The 27622-nt window shown below is 35.5% G+C and overlaps 1 protein-coding gene across 2 annotated transcripts; it reads left to right on the top strand.

Annotated features, from left to right (window-relative positions):
• Positions 1–26666, top strand: LOC107853875 (MAP3K epsilon protein kinase 1). 2 transcript variants are annotated; one of them, XM_047412554.1, is made up of 25 exons: positions 3–357; positions 1823–1895; positions 2022–2156; positions 4880–4900; positions 5062–5135; positions 5225–5315; positions 5399–5482; positions 5984–6085; positions 10973–11104; positions 11223–11294; positions 12037–12140; positions 12482–12572; positions 12647–13036; positions 14741–15067; positions 15172–15216; positions 17243–17422; positions 17534–17617; positions 17957–18048; positions 18166–18246; positions 21448–22283; positions 22493–22881; positions 22991–23125; positions 24672–25078; positions 25665–25779; positions 26134–26666. In XM_047412554.1, exons 3-25 carry the CDS (start codon positions 2022–2024, stop codon positions 26308–26310), a joined length of 4164 nt encoding a protein of 1387 aa, XP_047268510.1. In that variant the 5' UTR covers positions 3–357; positions 1823–1895; the 3' UTR covers positions 26311–26666. The 2 variants fall into 2 exon arrangements, with proteins under 2 accessions (XP_016554345.2, XP_047268510.1); XM_016698859.2 differs by lacking the exon at positions 1823–1895 and having other exon boundaries at positions 1–357.
• The last annotated feature ends 956 nt before the right edge of the window (positions 26667–27622 follow it).

The following is a 27622-nucleotide window of genomic DNA, read 5'->3' as shown; positions in this document are numbered from 1 at the left end:
TTTATAGTCTCTGTCTGAGTTGTACAGACTTTTTCCATTGCCAGTCTTCGCCGGTCATTCGAAAAAGGAACAATTCATTTTCCCCGGCCCATTCGGGCCCTTCCTAAAAAGCCCGGCCCGAACACATTCCCCCCCTCTTTTTCTCCGTCGGAGCAAAATTCCGATCGGTTCACCGCCGGCGATCTTATCCTTCCCTATTTATGAAACTATTATAGAACTTTCTAGAACACATTCCCCCAATTTAATTGACGGAAAAATAATTGAATTTTCGGGGGCAGCGGAGGCAGTGGCGTCGGAATGTCGAGGCAAATGGCAAATGCTGCTTTTCATAAATCCAAAACCCTCGATAATAAATATGTAAATGTTTATGTATATATATTTTTACTTTTATTTTTTTGTTCATATATATGCATTTTTTAAATTTATATTTTATAATGTTTCCCTTATTTATGGTGTAAGGAGAAGTAGAAATGGAAATTGAAGTTTGATTTTTTTTTTTTTTTAGGTTTTATTGTGTTTTGTAGTTAAGTATAAGTGAGAATTTTGGTTTGATAATGTTTATTGGGTAAAATTCTGTTGCTTTTTTTTATTGAGAGTGTCAGGGTTTTAGAATTTTTAATTATTTTGAAAAATTCGATTAGCTCTATATTTATGGTATTCTTGCTCATTTGCTTGAGGGTCTACCGAAAACAGCTTCTTTACCTCTAAGGTAGTGGTACGGTGTGCGTACACTCTACGCTTCCCACATTCCCTAGATGCTGCTTTGTGGGATTACAGTGTGAGTGTTGTTGTTATTGTTGAAGTTCTAGTTTGCTCCTTAAGTAGAAATGGAAATTAAATTTTGATTCTTTTTAGGTTTTGTGGTTTGTAGCTAAGTATAACTGAAAATTTTGGTTTGATAATGTTTAGTGGGTAAAATTTTGTTGCTTTTTCTGCATTGGGAGTGTCAGGGTTTTAGAATTTTTCTGCTGAGCTATCAAAATTTGAGGTTCAACAAAGTGAAATGAATTGAAGGGGAGCCTCCGAGTAACCGGTAAAGTTGTTGGGTTCAAGCTGTAGAAACAGTCTCTTGCAAAAATGCAAGTCAAGACTGTGTACAATAAACAGTTTTGGTTCGGCACTTTCTTGGGCCCCACGCATAGCAGGAGCTTTAGTGCATCGGGCTGCCCTTTCGTGTTTTGTAGTTTAAGTATATGTGAGAATTTTGGTTTGAAAGTGTTTACTGGGTGAAATTTTGTTTCTTTTTCGTATTGAGAGTGTCAGGAATTTAGAATTGTTTTGAAGGTTCAAACAAAGCAGAATGAATATATATTGAAGTCCTGCTGTATGGTTATTTTTTTCTGTTTCTATGTTTATGGTATTTCGAGAATTTGAAATTGAGATTAAATTTTGATTCTCTTTCAGTTTCAATTGTGTTTTGTAGTTTAGTATAAGTGAGAATTTTGGTTTAAAGATGTTATTGGGTAAAATTTTGTTGGTTTTTTGAGAGTGTCAGGGTTTTAAGAATTTTTCTGCTGAGCTATCAAATTTGTGAAGCTTCACAAAGTAAAATGAATATATATTGAAGTTAGTGCAGTTTCTGATATATTTGTGTTAAAAAAAAAATTCAAAGAACCAGATTTGCCCTGCTGTACATGTTTATGGTAGCCTTATTCATTTTTTGGATCGATTTGTAGTTATATTCTGCTCCTCGAGAACTAGAATTGGAATTTAAATTGTCATTCTTTTTAAGTTTCATCGTGTTCTGTAGTTAAGTAAGTGAGTTTTGGTTTGAAAATATTTAGTGGGTAAAAGTTCATTTTTCTTGTCTTGCGAGTGTCAGGGTTTTAGAACTTTTCTTCTGAGCTATCAAAATTTGTGAAGGAACAAACCAAGTAAAATGGATATATATTGAAGTCAGTGCCCTTTTTGATATTATATGCATTCATTATTTAAGTTTAAAAGAAAATTTTGCTGCTCTATCTGGGTTTGAGGCTTAGCTGATGGATTGATTGATTGATGATTGTCTTTGTGAATTGAAGATGCTCGGAGATGAGATCGGGAAGGGAGCTTATGGTCGAGTCTATAAAGGTTTGGATTTGGAAAATGGTGACTTTGTTGCAATTAAGCAAGTCTCTTTGGAGAATATTGCCCAGGAGGATCTCAACATCATTATGGTATATCTTCATTTCTTGCTAATTGTCTACTGAAAAGGGGGAAAAAAACAGAAGTCCTGTTTTTTTTCAACTTTGTGTGTTGACAGAAGTACATTTTGTATGCATATATACTTTATGCATATGCGGGTAAGATACGCGCTGACGTATGAATTATTTTGCCCATATGGCGTTTTTTAAAAATGAAAAAGTTTCTTAACTTTTTGCATCATCTTTTTTCAGGCCAAAGTTGTTTAAAGCTTGGCTAGATCTCCACTATTTAGATTATGTTTAAAATCTAGCTAAAAGTAATGGAGTTCCAGCCGATGTTTTTTTTTCCAGATTTGGCCCGAAAAAAGAAGAAATACATAACCACAACATACTCAGTGTTGTGGCACAAAGTGGGGTCTGGGGAGGGTAAACTGTAGGAGAACTTACACCTATCTCAGAGGTAGTTTCTGATAGACCCTCGGCTCAAGATGAAGGAAGATTACGTGGAAAGCAAGAAATTATTGCTCCCATCTATCTTAATCAGAATAATTTGAGAGCAAATTTAAATTCAAGAATCCCTGGTTGACCAAGTTTTTTATTTCAATAGTCAGAGAGAGGTCTTACTAACTTCTGACTTACGATAAGCAGGAGAAGGAAGAAAAGAAGGGAAAAGTAAAGGAAAACAACAGAGACACATCCATGCACACCAAGAGTTCAATTAGGGTGCCACCATACCCTAATGTAGAAAGCAGCACATCCATGGAAAAGAGGACACAAAATCTAAGTGAAGAGTTCCATTTCATTGCTGCCTAAATATATAGGTGATTGTAATGGATAGAAGTACAAGTCACTATGTTGTCTATGAGGACTCCTTTCAAGATCAGCATAAATCTTATAGGCAAAGATCCTCTATTTTCAGTGGTTTGAGTGTTTGAGGTTGCAAATATTGAAAAAAGGTCATTAATGGAACTTCTCTAATGGGATCTGCATGAGACACATTTCGTAGCAACAATAGAAGCCCGATGGCAACCCTCGTTTGTCTCTAGAGTGATGACCAGCCATAAACTCATAGAAAAGACACACACACACACACACACACACATATATATATATATATGAAAGCTAGGAATCACCATCTTTTAGGGAAATCCCTTGAAGTTCAGCCACTAAGGGTTTATACATTGCATTTACTATTTGGAGTACTCACACGTGATTTCTCACACTTTACTAGAATCTAACGTGAGGTAACTTTTTATTATCTTTAGCTTTGAGCATTGTGTCTTGCTCAAATTTGGAATAAATTTTCATTGCATCTAATGAAGAAATAAAAAGAAATCCACTATTGAAACTCCATTTTTTTGGTATTATTTTGTTCTGCTAAAGGTAATGAGCTCCAGCCAACTTATAAATTCGGTTCAGAATGAAGAAATATTCCTTTGGAAAAAATAGCCATTGCATCTAAAGAAGTATAAAAAGAAATATACTATTGGAACTCTATTATTTTGGCTATATTTTGTTGTTCTTTGGCTAAAAATTTTAAAGTTCTTGTTAAGTTCCTTTTCTTCGGTAGATTTGGCCAAAAAAGAAGAAATACATAGTTGAAATAAATAGTCATTCCATCTAAAGAAGAAATAAACATACAATTGTACATTATAAGGAAGAAACAAGAAGAAATACGAATTTGGAGCAAATAAATATCGTATATAAATGCGTAGCGATTAATGAATGAAAAATACCCGATTTAGAAGCTCATTGTCAACTTTTCACTCCCACACCCCTAAGAGTGCATTTATGCTCTTTGGCACGTCAGCGTCTTGTCAAGTTTTGGGTTTGGAGGAGGGGTGGGGATGGGAGTCTGACGTGTCAAGTTAAGGGAGGTCTCGAGGTATTCGGCCTTAAGCCGAGGATATCATTTTATAATTTCTTAATTTTGGTAAATATAGCTGAGAAACAAATGTATTAAATTGATGAGATATAGTGTGTTACGTGTGGATTGGGGTGAGGGTGGGATGAGGATTGAAATAAAAACGAAATTACAAAATTATGCTTCCTCTCTGCAGTAGAAGAATTGGTTTACCTTCTACTAGGTATAGCTTATTCTTGTGTGATAATTGGCCAAATGCCTAACCCCCCTCCAAAATAAGTGTTTTTTAGTAACAATAATTTTTTTCAAAATCTTGGCCAAACAAGCTATTAAAACTTTATAGAAATACTGAATAGGAAAGCTAAGATGACGGATTTGAATTAAAGCATCTATCGTGGTGAAATACGTAACAAAATATACTCTGTAGAAATTAAATTTCTAGCTAATGATTCTTATTATAGTGAAAATGCCTGCCAAAATAAACTTTTACTAGAAACATACAACAACAACAATAGACCCAGTATATTCCCACAAAGTGGGGTTTGGGAAGGATAAAGTGTACGCAGTCCGTGCCACTACCTCAGAGATGAGGTAGATAGTGTTTCTGAAAGACCCCCGGCTCAAGAAATAAAATAACTATAACTAATATAATGAAAAGACTAGCCTAATTTGTGCCCGTTTTCCTTATTCCCTCCGTATGTCCCTAGTATATTTTCCCTACAAATCATCCCTAACATTTGGTTGTTATAAACTAATATATGATAATTACTGCTATGTGCATTGTGTCATACCATCATTTGATTTATTATATTATGTTCTTGACTTAATGAGACTTACAAGTTGTTCTTTTCTTTTGATGATGCTATACTTGGCTGGATCATTAATGTCACAGCAAGAGATTGATTTGCTTAAGGTAAAGATCTCTCTCCTTTTCGTCCTGATCATAGGATCCTCGAACCCCCAAAGCGTAGAAAGAAAAACAAAAACAAAATAGGAACAAAAACAAAATAGGATGCACTTGAAAGCATACTTTTTAGTAAGGACATGCGATCTTATTTTCGTTTTGCTCTCCAGAATTTGAACCACAAAAACATTGTGAAGTATCTTGGATCCTTAAAGACAAAGACTCATCTTTTCATAATTCTTGAGTGAGTGAGCTTGAAACTTATTGTCACTTTTATTTTTGCTTTATTTCTAAATGAAACTAACTAGCTGAAATTTTGATATTTGTTTGAAGGTATGTAGAGAATGGTTCACTTGCCAACATCGTCAAGCCAAACAAATTTGGGCCTTTTCCAGAATCTTTGGTTGCCGTTTACATCTCTCAGGTCTCAGATTCACTTTTGCCAAATTAGGTCTAGCGGAGTTAGATGTGGAAGTTCCAGTTTTTGATCACTCTGTTTTGTCGTAGGTATTGGAAGGATTAGTTTATCTTCATGAGCAAGGTGTAATTCATAGGGATATCAAGGGTGCAAATATATTGACAACTAAAGAGGTTTTTAATCGCACTCCCTTTCTTTTGTGTCTCTGATTTTGCTACATTTATGCAGGGAAGTTACTACTCTCTTTGCTCCATCTTTTGTGGCACATTTGGATAGTCAAAGAAATGTTTCTTTGAACAAAATTTTCTAAAATATTTTTAATTATCAACTATAAGAATAGTTGTATTTCTTATGTAGTTTCTAAACACCTATTTTTTTTACTTTAAAAAAACTCAAAATAATCTATTCCGCATTCAGTTTGAAAATTGTAGATTGTCATATTCCAATTCCTGCTATATAAAAATCAGACAGATGGAGTAATTAGTTATTTTCTCATCGTGTTATGTCTGATTTCTTTCCTGCCTAACAAAAGAAACTTCATGTGTTTACTTGCATTTGTAGTCTCACTGTTATCATCAATTCTCATTTGGATTATATATTCAGCTAATGTAAAATTTTCCTTATGTGTCTGTTTACCTTTCCTAACTATTTGTTCTTGATGATTTTGTTTGCAGGGTTTGGTGAAACTTGCTGATTTTGGTGTTGCAACAAAATTAACGGAGGCAGATGTTAATACACATTCAGTTGTTGGAACACCATATTGGATGGCACCTGAGGTACAACAAACTCATTTTAGTGGTGTCTATATCTGATTTGATGTTTTGTTTCTCCCTGTTGCCTGTTATTCACTTCTGAAAGGGAAGAGAACTTTACTTTGTTTAGTTATCGATTAACTGTTGCTTAGCTGAGATTTCTATCTTGCACTACAAAGTATTTAATTTAATTATGATGTCTACAATAAGTAGTGCCTGATATAAGAAGAGATACATTGCCTTAATAAAGGGAATTTTCCATACAAAATGTGTGTAATATTCTCTGTTCCTTACAAATTGTGCCCAGAAAAGGGGAAAGAAATAGCACTGCCCTTGCGACAACCAAACGAGAAACTCTATAGTTGCTCAAAGTTGGTAGTTATTTACTGGGTCTTAAGTTGGTATTGCATACGTTGCTTGACTTTGTAATGTCTGGGCCCCTTGCTTACCTTGAAAGGAGCCTTTATGGTGCTGCTACAGCATAACTTGGATGAAAGTGAGTTTTGAACAAAATAAAAATATCTTCATTTGAAAGTCCATTGGACTCAATTGGGGTAACTTTCTCACGGGACTATCCTGTAAAAATAATCATCAGTATTCACTGAGCAATAAAGGAAAATTACAGAAAAGATTTACAAATTTACACAGCTTTTAGGTGAGATTACAGCCCTAAAATGGCTAAGAACATAGATGAAAGAGTAAAGTAAAGAGAGCTGCAAAAGCAAATAGTGGCTGCCTAAGAGCTTTTGCCCCTATCCAGCAATTCTGAGTAATGATGTAGCTTTAACTTTTTCATACTGCTGTTGACTGCTTCTGTTTACATTAATGCACTGTAATGAAGAAGAATAGAACTAAAAAATGATAAATGAGCAAAGTTTTGCTCTAAACCCCCTAAGGAGGTGACTCCATTTACACATGTATAAAAGAATGACAACAAATGCTCTTAACCTCATAAGCAGTAAATTCATATGTTGGTTTTATATGTGCTTAGGCTTTAATATGAGATGTTGAAGATACTTAATAATTATTAGGTTTTGTGTACAGTTCAAAAGATTCATTCAAATTTAATGAAGTGAGAGTTGCAACTTAAGGAGGCTTTCAATTATTTCCTAATAATATCATTTTCCTTTAATCTCCAAGTAAAATCACTAAAAGAATATCTGATATAGCAGTGGTTGTTCAACTTCGGCAAAATAATATTTATATTGAGAAATTTAGAGTGAAACAACCCACATTTCTCCCATTGAGCACTCGTATGATGAAGCAATCAAAAAAGCAGATAAATTGAACATGAATGATACTCTGAAAAGAAACTAAAACTTCAATTTTTATTTTTGTAAATGTTAAGAGGATCCTTAAGCTATATAAGGTCTAATCTCCTGGCTTCCTTTTGACTGTGTCATATCAATGAAAATAAGACACCTTTTTCTATCCGCCGAATAAGAGACCAATTTTCCTATCTCATAACAAAAAAAGAAAAATAAGTATTGTAAATAAATTAGGATACCCGCTACTCATTTATTGTCCTTGTTTATATATTTTACTTTTGAACTATTAAATATCTCGTAAGCAGTAAAAATGGCATGTTCATTAGTTTTCCAAGGTAATCAGGATGTCAAATAGTGCAGGGAAAATAATACATTCATATAACTAAGGGTGTCAAATGGGCGGGTTAAAGTAGGCTGAATTACTAAATGGACGGGTTCTGACCTGCCCAAAAGTTACTTGGGTTGAAATGGTAAAATGCGGATCATAACCAACTCATTCAATTCTTTCTAAGTTTCAGTTTTGTTTGTTCTTTTATATAATAATAATTTTTATTACCTAATAAAACCATTTTATTTCTTTATTATAACTGTGTATATCATATCAAATAAAAATATTTTTTTGAAATATTTTGGCAAGATTTCTTGGGTCAGTTTGGGCTACATATCAATCCAATTTTGTATGGGCGGCTCATGTTTTCAGGGCTAATTTTTCCATCCCTACATATAACATATATTTGTGCTCTTATGGATACGACATGTAAAAAAACAGTGTAAAGGGGCAGCACGGTGCACTAAAGCTCCCGTTATGCATAGGGTCCGGGGAAGGGTCCCACCACGAGGATGTATTACGCAGCCTTATCTTGCATTTCTGCATGTAAAAAAAAAAAGACAGAGTAATGAACAAAAAAATATGAAAATGTTCTATTGATATGAACAAACCTGACAATAAATGGATGTGGCAGGTGCAACAGGATCAAAATGTAGGCAACAGTCAAAGATTTTCTATTTCCTCCTGATAAAGTAAACGTAGACTTTAAGATATAAATATATTTCAAACTTCTAGTGAAAAAACCTCTATAATCAACTTTTAATATGTTATTTAACCTTTAGTCCGTTATGGTTTTGCACTTCGCATGTCTTGCATTTTGAACAAAAATTAAGAAATTTTCCCCCAAAATAACACAACCTTTGATGTGATAAGTATTAAAAAAACTTATTTTTAGCAAGGAACAAGATGGAGATATCTTTGCATTACCTTTTAGATAGTTCCTGACTATGGAACTGAACATGAAAAAGCAGTTGGAGTTGGTTTTGGATTATCGATCTGTCATTGCAGGCAACAAAACATCATCAATTATGTCTTGCAAATCCACAATAATATAACGTTAAGTAGAATTGTACCCAATAGGAATGCACCTGTTGGACCGCTATTTGAAATCGTTGTGAAACACTGTATTTCTTATCTCATGTCTGCTTTTCATGAAAAAATATCAATTGAAGTGGAGGGTCTGATCCCATCTTCTCTGGAAAATTCGAAAGCTCTTCTTTGTGGCGATAATACCAAAATATCAAGTTGGCGCAGTCGTCTTTATCTTTATTTTGATATTTATGGGCCTCTTAAATCCTCTTTTTTCCTATTTCTTTCTGGAATTTGTTTTCTTCTTATGCTTCTCAAAGCTCTGAGCTCTTAATGAGAAATCTGTAGATTAAAGCTACATCCATCCAGTTGCCTGTGGGAAAGTAGCATGATTTCTTTTCTTTTTTTTTTTTTTTGAGAAGGAAAAAATAATTCATTGTACGGCTACAGAGCAAATGTTCCATTGAGAGTATTCAAGTATAATCATCAAACACTATCAGGTTCCATAAGTATTAATAATCATCACACTAAATGCCCAAGGTACATATTTTTGCAAGAAGAAGCTCTATAATTAGGAATTAATAATACAAAATCTTTGTTCTAAGTCAGCCCTTTCCTTAATGGGCTTGGGACTAAAAGAATGGTTGGGAAAACAAACGTTCTTCTCATTCGTCCTTTGGATGCCCATATAATCATCGAAGGCTATTGAAGTGACTAATTCCTAGAAATTAGGAGGCGTGAAGAACAAAAAAATTGTTTGAGTTATCTAAGCATTTTTATCTAGTCTCCAATAAGTTTGATGTTAAGATTTAAAAAGGGGCAGCCCGGTGCACTAAAGCTACCGGTATGCGCAGTGTCCGGGGAAGGGCCCCACCACAAGGGTGTATCGTATGCAGTCTTACCTTGCATTTCTGCCAGAGGCTGTTGTTAAGATTTAAGATCAACCAAAATGTAGTAAGCATAATTTAAGCTTAAGAATTTTCAAATGTCCTCTAAGCACCACTTAGCAGTAATAAGTTGCTATTACTTAAAAGCAAAATGGCATAAGGGACGAAAATTATTATGAAGTAGAACTTATCTTCCAGCCGAAAATGGATCCCAGATGAAACATGAGTTCATACATCACATAATATGAAGATTAGTGGTACCACTCTAACACTAAAATCCAAATAACACTTGAGAAAAAATTGAAATAATAAGAGTTTAAAAACCATTCAGTGCCTAACAAAAGGTTTTCTTTTCATCAGACACTTTAGATTCATCACTCTACAACACTGTTACAATTGTGGACTCATGTAGGATCACACATAAGTACTCGCAATAGAGAAGATAAAAACAGAGAAAAGAAGAATTTCACAGCTTCAGATCCACCCACCTTTTAAGAAGGAAGAAATGCACCTTTAAAGATCAATTCACACTAAAACCCACTATTTTTGACTACCAAAATCAGAAACAAAAGAATATGCACCTAACTATTTATTTCCAAACATGCATATCAAAATCAGGTAGAATTCCAGACACGCGTGTAGAAAATTTAGCAAAAAATCATTCAAAAGAATAAAAAAACAAACACAACTAGAGCTAGAAGATTAGGACCAAGCAGATTGTGAAATCAGAAAGAGGAGAAAACTCAAACATATAGATTCGACAGTAAAAGAGGGAAGAAGAAAGGGAATCCTAAAAGAATTAAAAAAACTCACCAGAAAGGAAATGACACCTTGAACTTGAACTCGAACTCTTGAAGAAGAGAATTGCAAAGCAGTGAAGCAGGAAGAGTTAGTTCAAGTTCATTGAAATGGGAAAATAGACAGATGTCCAACAAAAATACATAGATCAAATACGTGTCGGGAAAAATGAGAAAAATATAAATGCGGAATTTGAAGAGTAAAATACAAAAATATCACGACAAACAATAATAATTACCATTTTACCTGTGTTCATCCCATCTAACTGTCATTTCTAAATAATAGAATACTAACTCATGGTGTTCCCTATAAGGAAATCAAGTACAACTAAAAATTAGAGTATTTTAGCTTAATTTATTTTACCTATGTAAGAAACCACCTTCCAGATACGTCAAATCAAATAAAATTTTGGGATTTGTTGAAAATAGACCTTCTTCCTCTATAGGAAAGAATGCTACACGGAGTAAAGAGTTTGAATGGACAGTTCGCTTGTAAGAAAAGGGAAGAAAATGGGACTTGGTGAAATTTTCTGCGAGTTATAATATTGGTAGTAGAAATTTGCACCTAGAAGATCTATCTTTAATGCTGTCTAGTGTTTCAGGTGATTGAAATGTCAGGAGTATGTGCTGCATCTGACATCTGGAGTGTTGGCTGTACAGTTATAGAATTGCTTACTTGTGTACCTCCGTACTATGATCTTCAGCCAATGCCTGCCCTCTTTCGGATTGTGCAGGTGAGTTTTAGTTATGCTATATCTTTTTGTCTTTATGTATGAGGAAGATAGGTAGTGGTGATATTTTGTTTTCCCTCTTGCTTGAATCAACAACTTAATGGATCTTTGTCTGTTCCAGGATGATCACCCCCCAATTCCAGATAGCCTAACTCCTGCTATCACTGATTTTCTGCGCCAGTGTTTTAAGAAGGTAAAGAGTATTATTCCTTCATCGATTAAGTTTCGGTACTTGATATTTTCTACTTTATTAGATAAATGAGGAAAAGGGAGAGTGCTGCGTGTTTAGATTGGGTAGATATGGGAAGTTGGGTGACATTCTCACATTTGTAATGCTCAAAGGATACATGAAAAAAATAAAATAATGCTCGAATGATGATGATGTCTGATGTTGGATGTGGAATCCAACAAAACTACAAGTTCACCTGCCTCTCTATCATTGACATTTTAAAAGTAATGGAGTTCTATAATATTGTCAAAATTTGGAGCTGAGCATGATGAATGGCGTGAAACTTTTTTGGTGAGCATGGTTGAAATTGTGTAAAGTAACAGGAGAATCTTCAACTACATTTTATGGAATGAAATATAATTGGAAATACGTTCAAACAGTTTTTTAAATGGAAACTTGAAGCTTTAGATACCTTGAAGTTTGATATTTTTAGATACCTTGAAGTTTGGAATTGTCGTAAAATGATGTTTGATCATGAGGCTCTATGCATAATTAATTGGGTTTTTTGAATCTTGATGTCCAGTGATAGTTCTGCGAACAACGGTGCAGAACGAGAATTAAGCAGTGCTTATGCCCTTTATCACCGCTTAATCCATGGCATCGAAGAGATCATAACTGTTTCATTTGCTTTGTTTTATGATTATGTCGTTTCGCGAGTCTATCACTACTACAATAACTTTTGATAACTTTAGGATGCATGTTTCAGGATGCTAGACAAAGGCCTGATGCTAAGACTCTACTTTCACATCCTTGGATACAAAACTCAAGGCGTGCTTTGCAATCCTCACTCCGTCATAGTGGGACAATAAGGTAGATTTTGTAACATACTCCTATTTTTTTTTTTTTTTTGTTCACCGAGAAAATAACGAGGGCCAGTGGGCACAGTTCTTAATTCAGTGGATAATAGGTCATCCCTCTACCCTTCTCTACTTAAATAACAGTTCTTTGTCCGCAACAGGGTTTGAACCCACGATAATCACTCAATCCACACATCACAGGTTGTCACTAGATCAAAGCCCCGGGGGCTTGTAATACACTCCTAGTCTTCACTTATCTAGTACTTCTCCTCTAGGATCACCTTAAAGGTCTGTTCTATGATGGTATATTTTATGATGTACACCATGTTTTTCTTTGCATTTGTTATCTGCTAGAAATATAGAAGAAGATGGATCAGCTGTCACAGAGGCATCATATGAAGGTGACAAGGGTGCTGCTGGAAGCTCTTCTTCTGATAAAGCAAAAGTATTTTTCTTTGGAGTTCCTTTAATATGGTGAAAATATCAATCAAGCAACATAGTGATAGTCTCTGAATTCAGGAATCTGGCACAACGTTGGCATCACCTGAAGTACGGGAGACTAGCAAGCCAGAAGAGGTTGGTGGTTCAAGTAGTTTTCGTATAGAAGGAAGAACTGATAAGATTGAAGATCAGTTTATGTCAGATCAAGTTCCAACTTTAGCAATCCATGAGAAGTCTCCTATTAAAAGCTGTGCTGATGGATTAGCTGTGGATAATGAATCAGCAGTTCAAAGTTCGACAAACTTGGGTGAGCCTGAGAAAGTTTTTGCAAATGGTGAGCTTGAATCTAGTGAATCCAGGGGTGGAAAAATTGTAGTTAGGAAGGTTGAAGAAAAAGGACACGGCGTCAATGCTTATTCTGCATCATCCAGTTCTGGACAAAAGAACACAGATTATAGTCCTAGAAAGGTAAAGTGTATGCTTATAATTCCTATTTTTAATTTGTAGGCTCATTGTGTGTTGTTATGATTGCCAAGAAACATCTACAGGGGCCATAAGCTTTTTTACTTGAAATATACTCTTTATAAGATGTACTTCTTGATATATTGGATGGATGCATATCAATAAATTCCATACTTCTTTGAGAAAAAGGTAAAGCTACATTTTGAGAAAAAGGTAAAGCATATACTTGTAATTCCTCTTTTCTTTTTGCTGCTTACTGAATAGCAAGTAAACTAGTAAACAAGTCTTTGATATTTAGCTGTCATAAGCTGGAGATAATAACTTTTACACCTCGGGATTTATGTTTAATCCAATTATGGCTTTTTTTGTTGTCTGTCCATTCTATGCGAATGGGATGATTATAATGTGTCAATTAAGTCTAATTGGTGAACCAATGTGGGTGTGGCTAATTTGATCTTTATTCTAAGTTTCCATGTAATGATTAGTAGTTTATACAAGGAGATATCTCCGTCCTTATCCTGCTTGAGCTCAGGATTCTCATTCAGAAAAAGAACTTTTTCCCTCTGATTTCACGGTATTCACTTAATTTTGCTTCTGTAATTCATATATATCATGTTACGTTCACCTTATGCTTGTTACTATTTGTTTTTCTGCCTGAGGTCATCTATGAACTGTTTTGAACGTCAACTCTGTTTGTGTTTCTTTTTTCCTTTATGTTTTTTCGACTGCATCAAATGTCACTCAGGTCTCGTTTGTTTTCATTAAGGTTAAGACATCTGAATGTGAATTTGAATGCAAATCTGAATGATTAAGATGTGGTCTCTAGAACTGAACACTGCATGATTAAATAAATATACAATTCAAATAAAAAATTGATTAAATATTAGAACAATATAAGTAAATATAATTTATTTATTTGCAAACAAAACAATCATATAATTCAAATAAAAAATTATTAAAATATTAAAAAATCTAAATTTAATTAATTAAAAAATATATATGTTTTGTTTGAATTGTATATTTATACACTTTCAGATATTGCAAAACAAACCGTCTTAGTCATTCAACATTCAAATCTAGAGATAACTTCTTTAATCATTCAGATGTGTATTCAGACGTCTTAATCTTAATGAAAACAAAATGCACTTAACGGCCTCTCGATCATTCAGATTTAGACCTCCATTAAGTGCAAAAAAAACGACGCATCAATGTTCTTATGTCATCTATATGTGTTGTTGCTATCTCATGCTCAGTGTTATCAAAAGCGCGAAAGGTGCAAAAAAGTACTAAGATCCATTAGGGCTTGAAGTGCAAAGCACAAATAAAGCGCAAACTTCAATGTTAAAAGGCGCAAAAGGAGAAAAAATGCAAATATATATGTCTAGTCCAAGAATAATAATTTATTTTTTTTTGACAAAGAAGTTCAAGACTAATAATTATAAGTATGAATGAGAAATATATATGCAAAGAAATTTTTAAAAATTACTATAAAGTGAAATATCAATTGTTTAGTGCCTCATCTTCAGAAGAGGTTCATTGGCTCATTGACATATAAAAGTATGCCTTAGGGCCTTGATAACAACACTAAAGCACATCTTAAGTGCGAGGCGAAGCGCTGAACATGTTTTGAGCGTCGCTTCAGGGTTTAAGCGTCAAACACTTCTCATGGTGTATTATTTTCTAACAATTTTTACCTGGAATTTTGTGAAGGCTGTGAAGACATCAGTAGTTCCGCAAGGAAATGAACTGAGCAGATTCAGTGACCCCCCTGGTGATGCTTCGTTGGATGACCTGTTTCATCCATTGGAGAAGAACCTGGAGAATCGTGCTGCTGAAGTTTCTTTGTCTGCTTCGTCTTCACAAATCACTCAAAACAATGCAATTGCTGAAACTGGAAAGAATGATTTGGCAACCAAGTTGAGGGCCACGATTGCTAAGAAACAAATGGAAAGTGAATCAGGACCACCAAATGGTGGCGATTTACTCAGTATCATGATGGGTGTGTTGAAGGAGGATGTAATAGACATGGATGGTTTAGTATGTGTGCTTATTCTTATTTGCATGATTTATGTATATTCTCTTATACCTCACCGTGTTTCTCCCCCATATTCTTAGTTCTTTCCTTTTTGGCTGCTTTTCAGGGCTTCGATGATAAATTACCGACAGAAAATCTGTTTCACCTTCAGGTACTATTAGACCCGTTTTCTTGACTTGTTTTTGTGACGGTGCCTTGACCTTTTTTTCTATGAAATGATAAGGTAAATCTTATAAATGATTTAGCACAGAGATTGCTGTTTTATTTGTACAATATCAGCAGGGGAACACCCTAATAAAATTCAGCTTTTAGCTAGTCCCTTAACGATTCTAAAGCCTGTACCACTATTTCAGCCTCATATGCATATTCCAGTCTACACCAAAAGCCAAACACAAATATATAATTAGACTTTATCTTGTGAATGGAGTTGGCACTATCTTCAAAGCATCTTCTATTTCTCTCCTTCCGTATGGTCCACCATAATGCCATATGTAAAAGCAGGTGTAGTATTTCTACCAAAGAAAACTTCCTTTTCCTATCACCCTTTCAGTTCCAACATATCAAAAGGTCATCTGTTTTGGCATATTGTATTCATTAAGAAATGCCACAATTGTGCATTAACATGACAATGAAAAAGCAAATGACAGGTACTCTCTTTTTGACTTTCACAGAGAAAAACATTTGCTACTTAGGGCAATGCCTCTCTTTTGCAGATTCTCATGTGTGAACGAGCTTCGTTACTCGCTATATATGTGAAGCAACCAACCTTGCTACAGTTTGCAATCCTCAAAAAAAAAGCTGCAACAGTTTGCAGCCCCATTACTGGGATATACATTACTTCTCTTCCCATTAATACATATACGTATATATATTGAAAGATCACCAAAATCAACCTTAGATGTTGTAGCTCTACTATCTCGGCATCACCCATCACCAATGTGTCATGACTGCTGTTCTGGACCCTTAATTTTTAATCCAACCGTTCTCGTCAGTAGAATGGAAAAAATGGAGAGATTAGACCCCCCCTTGTTTCAAACCCTTTTTAGCTGCAAAGAAACCCTTAGGTGTACAATTGACGAGAACTGAAGATCTGACTTTGCTGATGCTGAAGAATATCCAAGTTCACCCATTTCCTTCCGAAAGGATGCCTTTGTGTTCCTTTTGGTGTCACTTTACAGTGTAATTTCAACTATGAGATATATTTGTTAAGATCTTTCTCATTTCCTTTTACTGGTGCTCATTGGAGTGTTTAATTGATATGATACTAGAAATCGATAAATGATTGTTTCGATAATGAAAAATTTTGGTCACTTCGACAAGGAAATGGTAAGTTAGAGGTTAATTGCTATGATGCTGTTGGCATAAAATAGAACCTTTTTTTTGATGAAGAGACGACATAAAATAGAAACTTGCTGTGTATAGTACCTCCATTTCAGGGGTAGTGAAATGGAAAGTAGTCATGTCAAGGTTACAAAATAGCAAACAGCTAAAGCGACTAATCCTGTATTTCTATGTAAAATGAAGCATACCTTGTGTAAATATTATATAAAGGTTATTAATTTAATTGGCATATCACCATTTGACATTAGTACTCTTCTCAGACAATATAGATTTTATAGTATATTTTCAACACGTTGAAATATCCTTCCTCTACAGTTTACACAATGCCTATTACTTCTTTTCTTCATTTGGTTGCTGAAGCTTTAGGTTTAACAAAACCAGTACTAGGCACATTATATATTAGAGCATAAATATAATAAAATTTATCACATTCTTAAAGATTATGTTTTCTGATTTGCTAATGTATAAAGTTAGGATTTCTTTCTTTTGCAACAAATGAATCATTTTGATTAGATAGTTTTCTTTCCAATAGAAAAATAGGGTTTATGGGTTGCTGCAAGGATTAATTGGAAAGTTTCAAAGTTAGTTTCAAATTTTATAGATAGATGGAGAGGGACCAAGCCAATAATTGGGATTTCTAGAATGTGCCAGAGAAGTGTAAAAGATAACTCCGCTGTTTAATCCTGTAATCTCTTGTTGTTGTGCCGTTCCTATATGCTTTATTTGCATTGGCCATAACAAAAGGATCTATGTCAGTTAATTGATATATGAATTTCTAGACGGGAGATAAGTGAAACCCTGACTCATGGACATTTTGGAACTTATCACATGGGCAGGCTGTAGAATTCAGCAAGTTAGTATCATCTTTAAGAACAGATGAATCAGAAGATGTTATTGTATCAGCTTGTCAGAAGTTAATTGCTTTCTTTCACCAACGGCCGGACCAGAAGCTAGTTTTTGTCACCCAGCATGGTTTGCTTCCTCTGATGGAGTTACTTGAGGTTCCCAAAACTCGTGTATGTCCTTATCTTGTGAATGCATTGCTGCTCCAGTCTCTGTGCACATTCAACAGCTGTAGTTGATTCTTTTCTGGTTAATTCATGGACTAATATGCTTTCAATTTTCAGGTCATGTGTTCAGTGCTGCAGGTACTGAACATGATTGTTCAAGATAACTCAGATTCCCAAGAAAATGCTTGTCTCGTTGGCTTTGTAAGTGTTACTTCCATTTTCTCTTCTGAATGTACTGTGAATATTGGTAAATAAATGTTTAGTAATTCCGAAAAGTAAAGACTGCAAAATATAGTTTTACTGATACTGGGGCTAAACCAAATTCGACTTATATTTATGCTAATGATAACACGTATTCCTAAGAAAATGCTTGTCTTGTTTGCCTTGTAGGTGTTACATTTGAACTTTTGATTGTACTCTGAATATGATAAAATAAATGTTTAGTAATTCTGAAAAGTTGATACTGCGAACAATAGTTGTCTTGGTACTGGGGTTAAAACGAATTTTCTGAACTTGCTTTTATGTTTAATTGTCTTGTAGATCCCTGTTGTGATGAGTTTTGCTGCCCCTGACCGTCCCCGAGAAATTCGTATGGAAGCAGCTTTCTTCTTTCAGCAGCTTTGTCAGACTAGGTATAGAAATTATGGCTTGGGTTTGCCTTTTCTTTTAAAAAAAAGATTATGGCTTCGGTTGTTGTATTGATGACAAGAAAAGTTGTGCACCTTAATTTATGATTGCTTTCTCTGCAGCTTGACATTGCAAATGTTTATTGCTAACCGTGGAATACCTGTTCTTGTGGGCTTTTTAGAAGCTGACTATGCCAAATATAGGTTTGTCTTTTGTACCTTTTGAATAGAGCATATTTTTTATAGACGAGATGTCATACCTCCCATGCATTTTTCGTTTTAGATTTTTGACCTTAATGGTTGTAGTTCTCTTCCTAGTTATTTTGGTCTATAAGAGTTGCTATTTGATGTATATATTGGAACTTTGCCTATTGTGGACATTCGTATTTCGATTTTGTTCGTTGTTGGAATTTTTCTTTGTTAATCAAATTAGTATTTTTCGTTTTAGATTTTTGACCTTAATGGTTGTAGTTCTCTTCTAAGTTATTTTGGTCTATAAGAGTTGCTAGTTGATGTATATATTGGAACTTTGCCTAGTGTGGACATTCGTATTTCGATTTTGTTCGTTGTTGGAATTTTTCTTTGTTAATCAAATTAGTTTGGAGTTGATCTGAAGTGTGGAAACAGTTGATTGCTGATATAATTGTGCTGGAGGGGTTAGGTAAGTCACCATGTAAAAGTGCAAAATTGCTTCTGAGATTACACAAAACTAAGTAAGAAAGAAAAGAAGTTTCTTAAGAAGTGTCATTAACTGGTTATTTTCAATCAGGGTTCTCACTAATTAAAATGACCCGAGTTCAGATAGCAGTGTCGGCCTGATTTAAGTGTGTTTGGGATATAGCCATTTGAGGGGTGATTTTGACAACTGAAGATCTGAGAAAAAGAAAGGTTACTTGCATCTGGTGGTGCTCTATGTACGGGGATTCAGCGAATATGTTGAACATCTCCTTATACACTATCCAGTATCCACTAGCTCGATGGTTTAGACTAATTTGGGTGAGGCCAGGCACTGTGAAAGAGGTTTACCTTCAGCTGGAAGGGCGGTAAAGGGAGGAGAAGAGACATGACATGGATTGTTTGGATTACTTTTGAAGGGGTAGAGATGGATTATGTACAGTAGAGGAGTAGCCTCTTATTGCTTATTTCCTTTTGGTGCACCCTTGAAGTCCCTCTAAGCATAAATGATCGGGTGATGTTCGTAGAAAACCATTATATATTTTTTCCAGTTACCAATTTCGAAAAGATTTTCTACTTTTTTGCATTGTACTTGTATACAACTTTTTTTTTTTTAATGTCAAACATCAACAAAATTTATTCCTGTATAAATTTTTTTGCCTAACATAGTCCATTTTCAATTTTGTCATTTTTGGGGGCGGGGGTGAGGGGGGTGCAGATGTTAGAATGGGTTTCTACCCACCATTTGCCTGGATTTTTACAATTTGGAACAAATTAAAAAAGAAAAAGTAAGTTTGAGTTGTTGTAATTCAGACACATGGACAGACATATCTTTTGGAGGAAGCTTAACACTGATTAATACTCCCTACATTCCTTTTTATATGTGCATTTCGCTTTTCGAGAGTCGAAGGATACAAAACTTTGACCAACATTAGAAGATGTGTTTCTTAATCATATTGAAAAAAGGAAAATTGCAACTTATAGTACTTTTCGTATAGATTTTGAATATTCAAATTTTAATTTTAAAACATTGAATAAATTTAATTAATTTAGCATTGAAAATTAGTCAGATTGACTCTCAAAAAACGAAATGTGCATATAAAAGGAATGGAAGGAGTAGTGTATTTAGTACCATCCCGACCTATCGCTTATTAATGTACCCGTTTCTGGTGTAAGTGGAGAAGTGATTAGACATGCGTGAATAATCCAGCTGCTACCTTTCTCAAGGTTTTGAAAATATAGGACAATAATCTGATGCTTTACTATGGTTGGGAGAAAAGAATGGAAGTTTAACACGAGACCTTTTTATACTGGGTAATGAAAGGAGAAGAAAGTATTTGAATCTCCATGGAGACCTATGTGGAAAGCAAAGCTCATCTCAAAGTGGCTGTCCTTAATTAGACAGGATACATGAGGTTCTTCATTCAATGGACTGTCTGCGGAAGCTACGGACACCTAGTAGTTCTCAATGCTCTCAAATGGCAAGATTGCATAAGAACCGAGTCAGTCAGTTCAAAAAGCATGAAGATTATCAATACACAAGGAGACCTCTACCTTTCTTGTTTCAACCCCCTTCCCCTGCTGATCAACAAATATTTTATTAGACAAAGTGTGTTAGTGAGAAGCTCTGAAAGAGGAACATTAACAATCTTCAAGTAGAGCTCTTATAGGGTAAAAGAATTTTTTTTTATTCATTTTATGTGCGTTTTAACCTAGGAATATATGGAACTAGCCTTGCCCTGCACCTTTGGTTATATTAATGCTGTCATGCAAAGCATCTGAGGTTCACAAACAATTGGTGGAGAATATATAAGATATATTTGGAATCAGAAGCATCGCTCATTTTTGTGAGGCAACATACTTTTGGAGATCATATAAGGTTTGCTGAGTGCCAAGCTTCAGTTTCTGGGATTAACTTGGGTCTTTCTAAATCCTGCTTGTGGCTGACAGTGGCTTGTTTTTGATTGAAGTGATTAAGAGACCATTACAATTTTTTATTTTTTTTTTGTTTCCATATCAAGCCTGCTTTGACAATATTGGTATACTATGAGCATAATGGAGCAGTATGGACAGAGGATTCGCAGCTGACTCCAACTTCCTTGGGAATGAGGCATAGTAGTAGTTTTTGTATAAGCACAACCTTAACCTGCATTTCATTTTATGTTTTTTCGGTCATTGGGTGCTTTCTAGGAATTTTAGTTCTACCAGAAATAACACTGAGGTAGGGCTGTGCATAAATGTCTTCCTCTTAAATAAATGGCTGTGCGTAAATATTTGGACTACCTAATTCTCTCTATTCTGGTATTATGTAAAGCAAAACTTGGAAACAAAATTCGAAAGGTAGTTACTTCCCATTTGTGCAACTATGTATACTGATACACAAATGGGAAATAACTATACTTGCATTGGAAATATTTTCCCCAAGTTTTGCATTACCAAAACCTCACATCCTATTCTTAGCACATACACTAGAAATATAGATAATTTTGGCAATCCCAGATATGGATAGGATGGGAATGCCATTGTAATGGATAATCTCTGTTAACCCATTATCTTCTCGAATTCCACTTTTCCCTTTTTTTTCTCTCTTTACTTTTTATTTACATTTAGATTGAAAGCAGGATAACCTAAATTATTTGACGTGATAAATTAGTATCTTGAATCAGCTAGCTTCATTTAACTATTATATGCAAATAATCTTTGCTAAATTACTCCTCAAATCAAATGCAGGGAAATGGTTCACATGGCTATAGATGGCATGTGGCAGGTGTTTAAGCTTCAGCGGTCTACCCTTAGAAACGATTTTTGCCGTATAGCTGCCAAAAATGGAATTCTGCTCAGGCTCATCAACACTCTCTACAGCTTGAATGAAGCAGCTCGCATAGCTTCTGCATCTGGGGGAAGTGGGTTTCCACCTGATGGATTGGCTCCCCGACCACGGTCTGGGCCTCTGGACCCTGGCAATTCTTCATTTATGCAGCCTGAAATGCTCCCTTATGGAACTGATCAGGCAGACATGCATAAAATTAAGAATGGAGATCGTGTTCTGCTATCTGGAATGCAGGAACCTTCACGTACTTCAGCTTCACATTCACCAGATTCCCCATTTTTTCGACAGGATTATGAGAGACCTCGGTCAAGTAATGCTACAATGGAAGCTACAGGTCTGTCAAGATTGCCCGATGGAACATCTTTTGATAAATTAGGGAATTTAGTAACAAAAGATCGAGAAAGTCTAGACAGGTACAAAAGTGATCTCTCTCGAGCTGAGATTGACCATAGACAGCAAAGAGGTGGCAATACAAATAGAATATCCATTGACAGGACATCAAAACAGATGGAAGGGACATCATATGGGTTTTCTGCTTCAACAGCTACTCAGCAAGAGAATGTTCGGCCCCTTCTTAGTTTGTTGGAGAAGGAACCCCCATCTCGCCATTTCTCGGGTCAGCTTGAATATCACAATCTTCCTGGACTGGAGAAGCATGAAAGTATACTCCCTCTTCTACATGCATCTAATGAAAAGAAAACCAATGGTTTGGATTTTTTGATGGCTGAATTTGCAGGTAATGCTTCAGCTGCTTGTTAAATTTGTTGCCTTTGCTGTAAAAACTGCAAACCTCCCTGCCTCCCCTTTGTAATTGGAAAAGAATTGAAGTGCTTGTAATACTCCCCTTTTTACAAGGCATTGTCTTTTGATTATTATCAAGCAAACTCTTCTTTTCATCTTCTCTAGTGAGTAGGACTCTAAAACGCTCAATTAATGGCTGAACAGAGGTTTCTGGGCGTGGAAGGGAAAATAATAACCTGGAGTCATTACCTAGAAGTCCACATAAATCTGCCTCTAAGAAAGTTGGAGGGGCGGCTTCTACTGATGGCATTGCTTCAACTTCTGGACTTGCATCACAGACTGCATCAGGTGTATTGTCTGGTTCTGGGGTGTTAAATGCTAGACCAGGAAGTGCCGCATCATCTGGAATACTCACACACATGGTTTCCCCCTGGAATGCTGATGTTGCGAGGGAATACTTGGAAAAGGTGGCAGACCTTCTGCTTGAGTTTGCTGCAGCAGACACAACCGTAAAATCCTTCATGTGCAGCCAAAGTTTGCTCAGCCGTCTTTTTCAGATGTTTAATAAGATTGAGCCCCCTATTCTTCTTAAGGTACTAATTTTCTAGTGAAAATTTCTGTGCAGCAATAGTTTTACTGTTATTACATAATTATGCTCACAGTGGTTCCTTTGCTCTTATTTTCCTTTTTGGTTTGTTTCAGCTATTGAAATGCATTAATCACCTTTCAACAGACCCACACTGCTTAGAACATCTCCAGCGAGCAGATGCAATCAAGTATTTGATACCCAATCTTGATCTCAAAGAGGGTCCCCTTGTGTCCCAAATACATCATGAGGTAATCTAAGCATTCAATTATGAGTTAACCAGAGTATGTGGTGATGCATACAATAAGTGGAACCAAATAATTAATTGGATGTATCATTCATGTACATGAATTAGGATTTGGAGTGCTAATATGGAATATCTGGCCCATATTGGCAAGGACCCTATTATCAAAGTGGAGAATGGAACCTAAGCATGAAATTTACATGTCCCTAGCTCATAATGTTAAACTAGCATGAAATACGATGCAATACCATTATTTCTAGATTGAAAGAATGTGCAAGTAGTCATGTAGCAAGTAAAACATGGAAAGTATAAGTGGTGTGTCTTAATACCCCTATATTAAAACCCAGATATCCGCATATAGCTCGGAACCTCGCATACATACACATTATTCCCATATGCATATTATATTGCAAACAAATCAATTTGGAAAAAAAAAAATTCCAATAAGGTCAAAGCCTTAACTGACCTCAGTTCGAAGATGCTTCAACTTTCCTGAACCACCTTCCCTCGTTTCAAATCAACCTCACGAGCTTGATATATTCAAAAGAACTCTCTATAGGTTATACGAATTCATTGATTTTCATTTTGTAATTTTAGACAACGTCAAAGTCGGTCAAATCGAGCCTCATGGTCAAACCCCCAAATAAATGACATTTTTGGGCTACCATAACCCTTTTAGTCGAAATCTATTGTTAAATTCCCAACCGGAACTCAAATTGATGATCAAAACCCCCAATTTCTACTTCTACATTCCGTGATTATGCACTAAATTCAATGTATAATCATAATATTTAATCAAAATCGAGTTTAGATCACTTACTCAAGCTTTGTAGGTGCCCCCCCATAAATCATGTTAATCTGAGCTCCCAACATCCAACAATGGTGAAATAACTCAAAAATCCTATTTTTGCTAGATTTTATACCCAGAACAATCTCTAGCGCGGTCGTGCCCAAGTGGGAAACAAGTTCATAGCACGATGGTGTTGCAGCGCAACTACACCCGCTGTATGTGTTACCGCTGGCCTCTTCATGCCTCTTCAGCATGATACCCCTGCCCGACATTTTTCTTCAGCTCGATCACAGTGGCACCATAAAAATAAAATCTTCTGTTCAGATCTGGTTTTCTTTGTCTGAAACCCGCTTGAACCCTTAAGATCCAACCTAAATCACCCAAACCACTCCATAACAGTCAATATGACTTGTACGAGGTCTCAAATCTTAAAATTAGGCGTTTTAACTAAATTTAAGGGGTTGGGTTGTTACCTTAACAGTGTGCAATTATAAAAAAGCAAGGTAGAGAAACTGAAAAAGAAATAGAAAGAATGTTGCTCTACCATTAGTTTATTCATGTTTATACCCAATGACCTGTTTTAGAAAGAAAGAAAAACAAAATGAAACCTGTCTTCACAACTCATTAACAAGATAAATAAAAAAGACCATGCAGTATATTCTCCTGTCTTCTCTTATTGATCTATTTTTATTTTATCTTGTAAGTGAGTTGTGATAGCTTGTTTTATGCTTGCACAACGCTCATGTATCATTTCTTGCCTCAGGTTCTCAATGCATTGTTCAACCTATGCAAGATCAATAAGAGAAGACAGGAGCAAGCTGCGGAAAATGGAATTATTCCACACTTGATGCATTTTATCATGACCAGTTCTCCATTGAAACAATATGCATTGCCTCTTCTATGTGATATGGCTCATGCATCACGTAATTCAAGAGAGCAGCTTCGTGCTCATGGTGGGCTGGATGTATACTTGAGCTTACTTGAAGATGAACTCTGGTCTGTCACAGCATTAGATTCCATTGCTGTTTGTTTGGCACATGACAATGAAAGCAGGAAAGTGGAACAAGCTTTGCTTAAGAAGGATGCCATACATAAAATGGTCAAGTTCTTCGAATGCTGTCCAGAACAGCATTTTCTGCACATACTGGAGCCTTTCTTGAAAATTATCACGTATGTCATTTTGCAAGTTCCTACTTTGCCTTTTGCTGCTTGCAAATGTTGTGTTTTGTCTTTAATTAACTTACGTTAATGAATCTGCCTGCAATTGGATGACTCTTCTGGAAACGTGGTTGATTGAAACGAAAAGCAAAATAATTTGAAGTTCGACCTTTTTGGCGTTGTAGTATTTAGCTGGCAAGATGCACCTGCCAAAAGAGTGGAAAGAAGAGCTGCTGTCTAAATTCATTTATCGAGATCTTGGTAGCTGCACTCTTATGTCGTAGAGCTGATATATCTTATCATAGCTTATTTGACTGAGGCTGATTTTGATTAGTCACTAAATGGGGGTTTTATCCCACTAGATGAGCAATACTCTTAATGCCACTCTTGTCTACCCTTTTCGATATGGCAGTACTTGTTTGAATTTCTAATTGTCCTTTCTTTCTCAGATATGAATAACCAATAGGCCCAGTGAGGACAACAGAACTTATCCACTCTATTCCAGCATGCTGAATTTATCTTATTGACTATTTGTTATATAATTTTTCATGGTATTTTATTTGAAGATATTTCTGTTTTCTGGTTAATTCTTATGCAGGAAATCGTCTCGAATAAATACAACTCTTGCTGTCAATGGATTAACACCATTGCTTGTCTCTAGACTTGACCACCGAGATGCTATAGCTCGACTGAATTTGCTCAAGTTGATAAAGGTGACACATTATTGCTTTTTGAGTGGTTCTATAGACGTTCTAGCGTGTCTAAATGGATTGAATGGTCTTCACTGTTTTGCCCGTTGTTACCAATTCTGCCTCTCGCAATCGGTTCTATTTTGTAGTAGCAACAAGGGACATGATGATATACTTGATGAACATACTTCTACCTATTCACTGTCTGCCCTGTCCCCTCGGACTGGGCAACCTCCTTCAGACGACATGATATTGTCCTTCATAGAGTTATTTTTTGAAAAATTCTAAGTTGAACTCTGTAGCATCAGCAACGTGAATGGTAGTTGGTGTTTATTAAAGCAATTGCTGATGATTTACTCACAATATCTTTGATGCCAGGCTGTGTATGAGCACCATCCGCGTCCAAAACAACTTATTGTGGAGAATGATCTACCGCAAAAGCTTCAGAATTTGATTGAAGAGCGCAGAGATGGACAGAGTTCGGGTGGCCAAGTTTTGGTCAAACAGATGGCGACTTCTCTGCTTAAAGCTCTCCACATAAATACAGTTTTGTAAATTACTAGATGGCTACTTCCCTGCTAAATGTCTGCTGTATATTTTCTTGCTTGTCATATCTGTAAATTAGTCCCTTTACTTCGTTTGCATTGTTTGCTGTGCTATGGGTGCTTTTTAAGCCCTTCCCCATGTAATTATATCCTTATGGAGTGTCTAGAAGTGAACTTGTGTCGAGTTTGTGAAATTTTCTTTGTTGAGTTATGGAGTTAATCGAGTAATTTTATTTGTATTGTAACTTATAATTACTCTATTCTATGGATTATATCGTGCATTTCTCAACAGATAATGAAGAAATTTGTATAGGTGGAACTAGTTCTTGTTCTGGATTAATAATCTATATTTGGTTAAGGTTGCGTTCATTTTTTGTCTTGCATGATAAATTTACAAGATGTATTTCCTGTTTCTGGGTTCTTTCTGAACGAGTTGCTCAAATATGTAACCAGGGATGAAGCAAGGGAGTAGAGAAATTAAAGATTTCACATTGACTCCAATATAACTTGGAAGAAAAACACAACCTTTTTTAGAATAGTTAAAACACCATTTTACACATTTTTCCTTAATTTGGAGATTGACCGTTTTATCTCGTCTGACCAGTCTTTATTCTTTTCGGACTTCCTCCAAGAATTATTTGAAAGATCCAAAACACAAAAATTAGTGGTAGGTGCCAAATATATGCCACTTGACTATGATTAGTCAAATATGGTTTGTTACAAATACTGAGCATGAGAATGTGCCTTTAAAAAAAACCATCGAGGAGCGGAAAAAAAAGAACATGAAATCGAAATCATAAGCTTGATTCTGACGTGCGTTATTGTCGATGAGCTGGCAACTCATAGGCAGTAGCTTTGTTAAGGGAACTCACTGGAGCCATAGCAAAAGCAAAGTCTTAGGGCATTTGTCACTTATGGACCGTACCTGGGTGATCTCCCCATGATCAAGATGAAGCTTGGATGAAATTAAATGATCGATTTAAGTTTTAATTTAGTTTAAGTTAGTTCATATTTTACTTTTTATTGACTCCTTTCAAAAGAGGAAAGATCCGATGAATCGGAAACAATTAATTAAGAATTCAAATTTTTTTTATGGAACAGACATATGAATATGCGTGGATCATACCTTTCATTCCACTTCCAATCCCTATGTTAATAGGAGCGGGACTTATTCTTTTTCCAACGGCAACAAAAATTTTTTTGCCGTATGTGAGCTTCTCAAAGTGTTTTATTGTTAAGCATAGTCATGATTTTTTCAATCTACCTGTCTATTCAGTAAATAAATAGCAGTTCTTTTTCTCAATATGTATAGTCTTGGATCA

The sequence above is a fragment of the Capsicum annuum genome, chromosome 5, assembly GCF_002878395.1.
Source record: "Capsicum annuum cultivar UCD-10X-F1 chromosome 5, UCD10Xv1.1, whole genome shotgun sequence".
Lineage (NCBI taxonomy): Eukaryota > Viridiplantae > Streptophyta > Magnoliopsida > Solanales > Solanaceae > Capsicum > Capsicum annuum.
The sequence above is the reverse complement of the archived record's forward strand: the minus strand, read 5'-3'. Positions and strand labels throughout refer to the sequence as shown.

Bases quoted from the DNA above. Each gene is read 5' to 3' on its own strand.
- LOC107853875 (XM_016698859.2), top strand. From the start codon at position 298: ATGTCGAGGCAAATGGCAAATGCTGCTTTTCATAAATCCAAAACCCTC. The intron at 11,295-12,036 runs GTAAAGAGTATT...TGCATGTTTCAG, and splicing joins TGCGCCAGTGTTTTAAGAAG to GATGCTAGACAAAGGCCTGA. The intron at 12,573-12,646 runs GTATTTTTCTTT...CTCTGAATTCAG, and splicing joins CTTCTTCTGATAAAGCAAAA to GAATCTGGCACAACGTTGGC.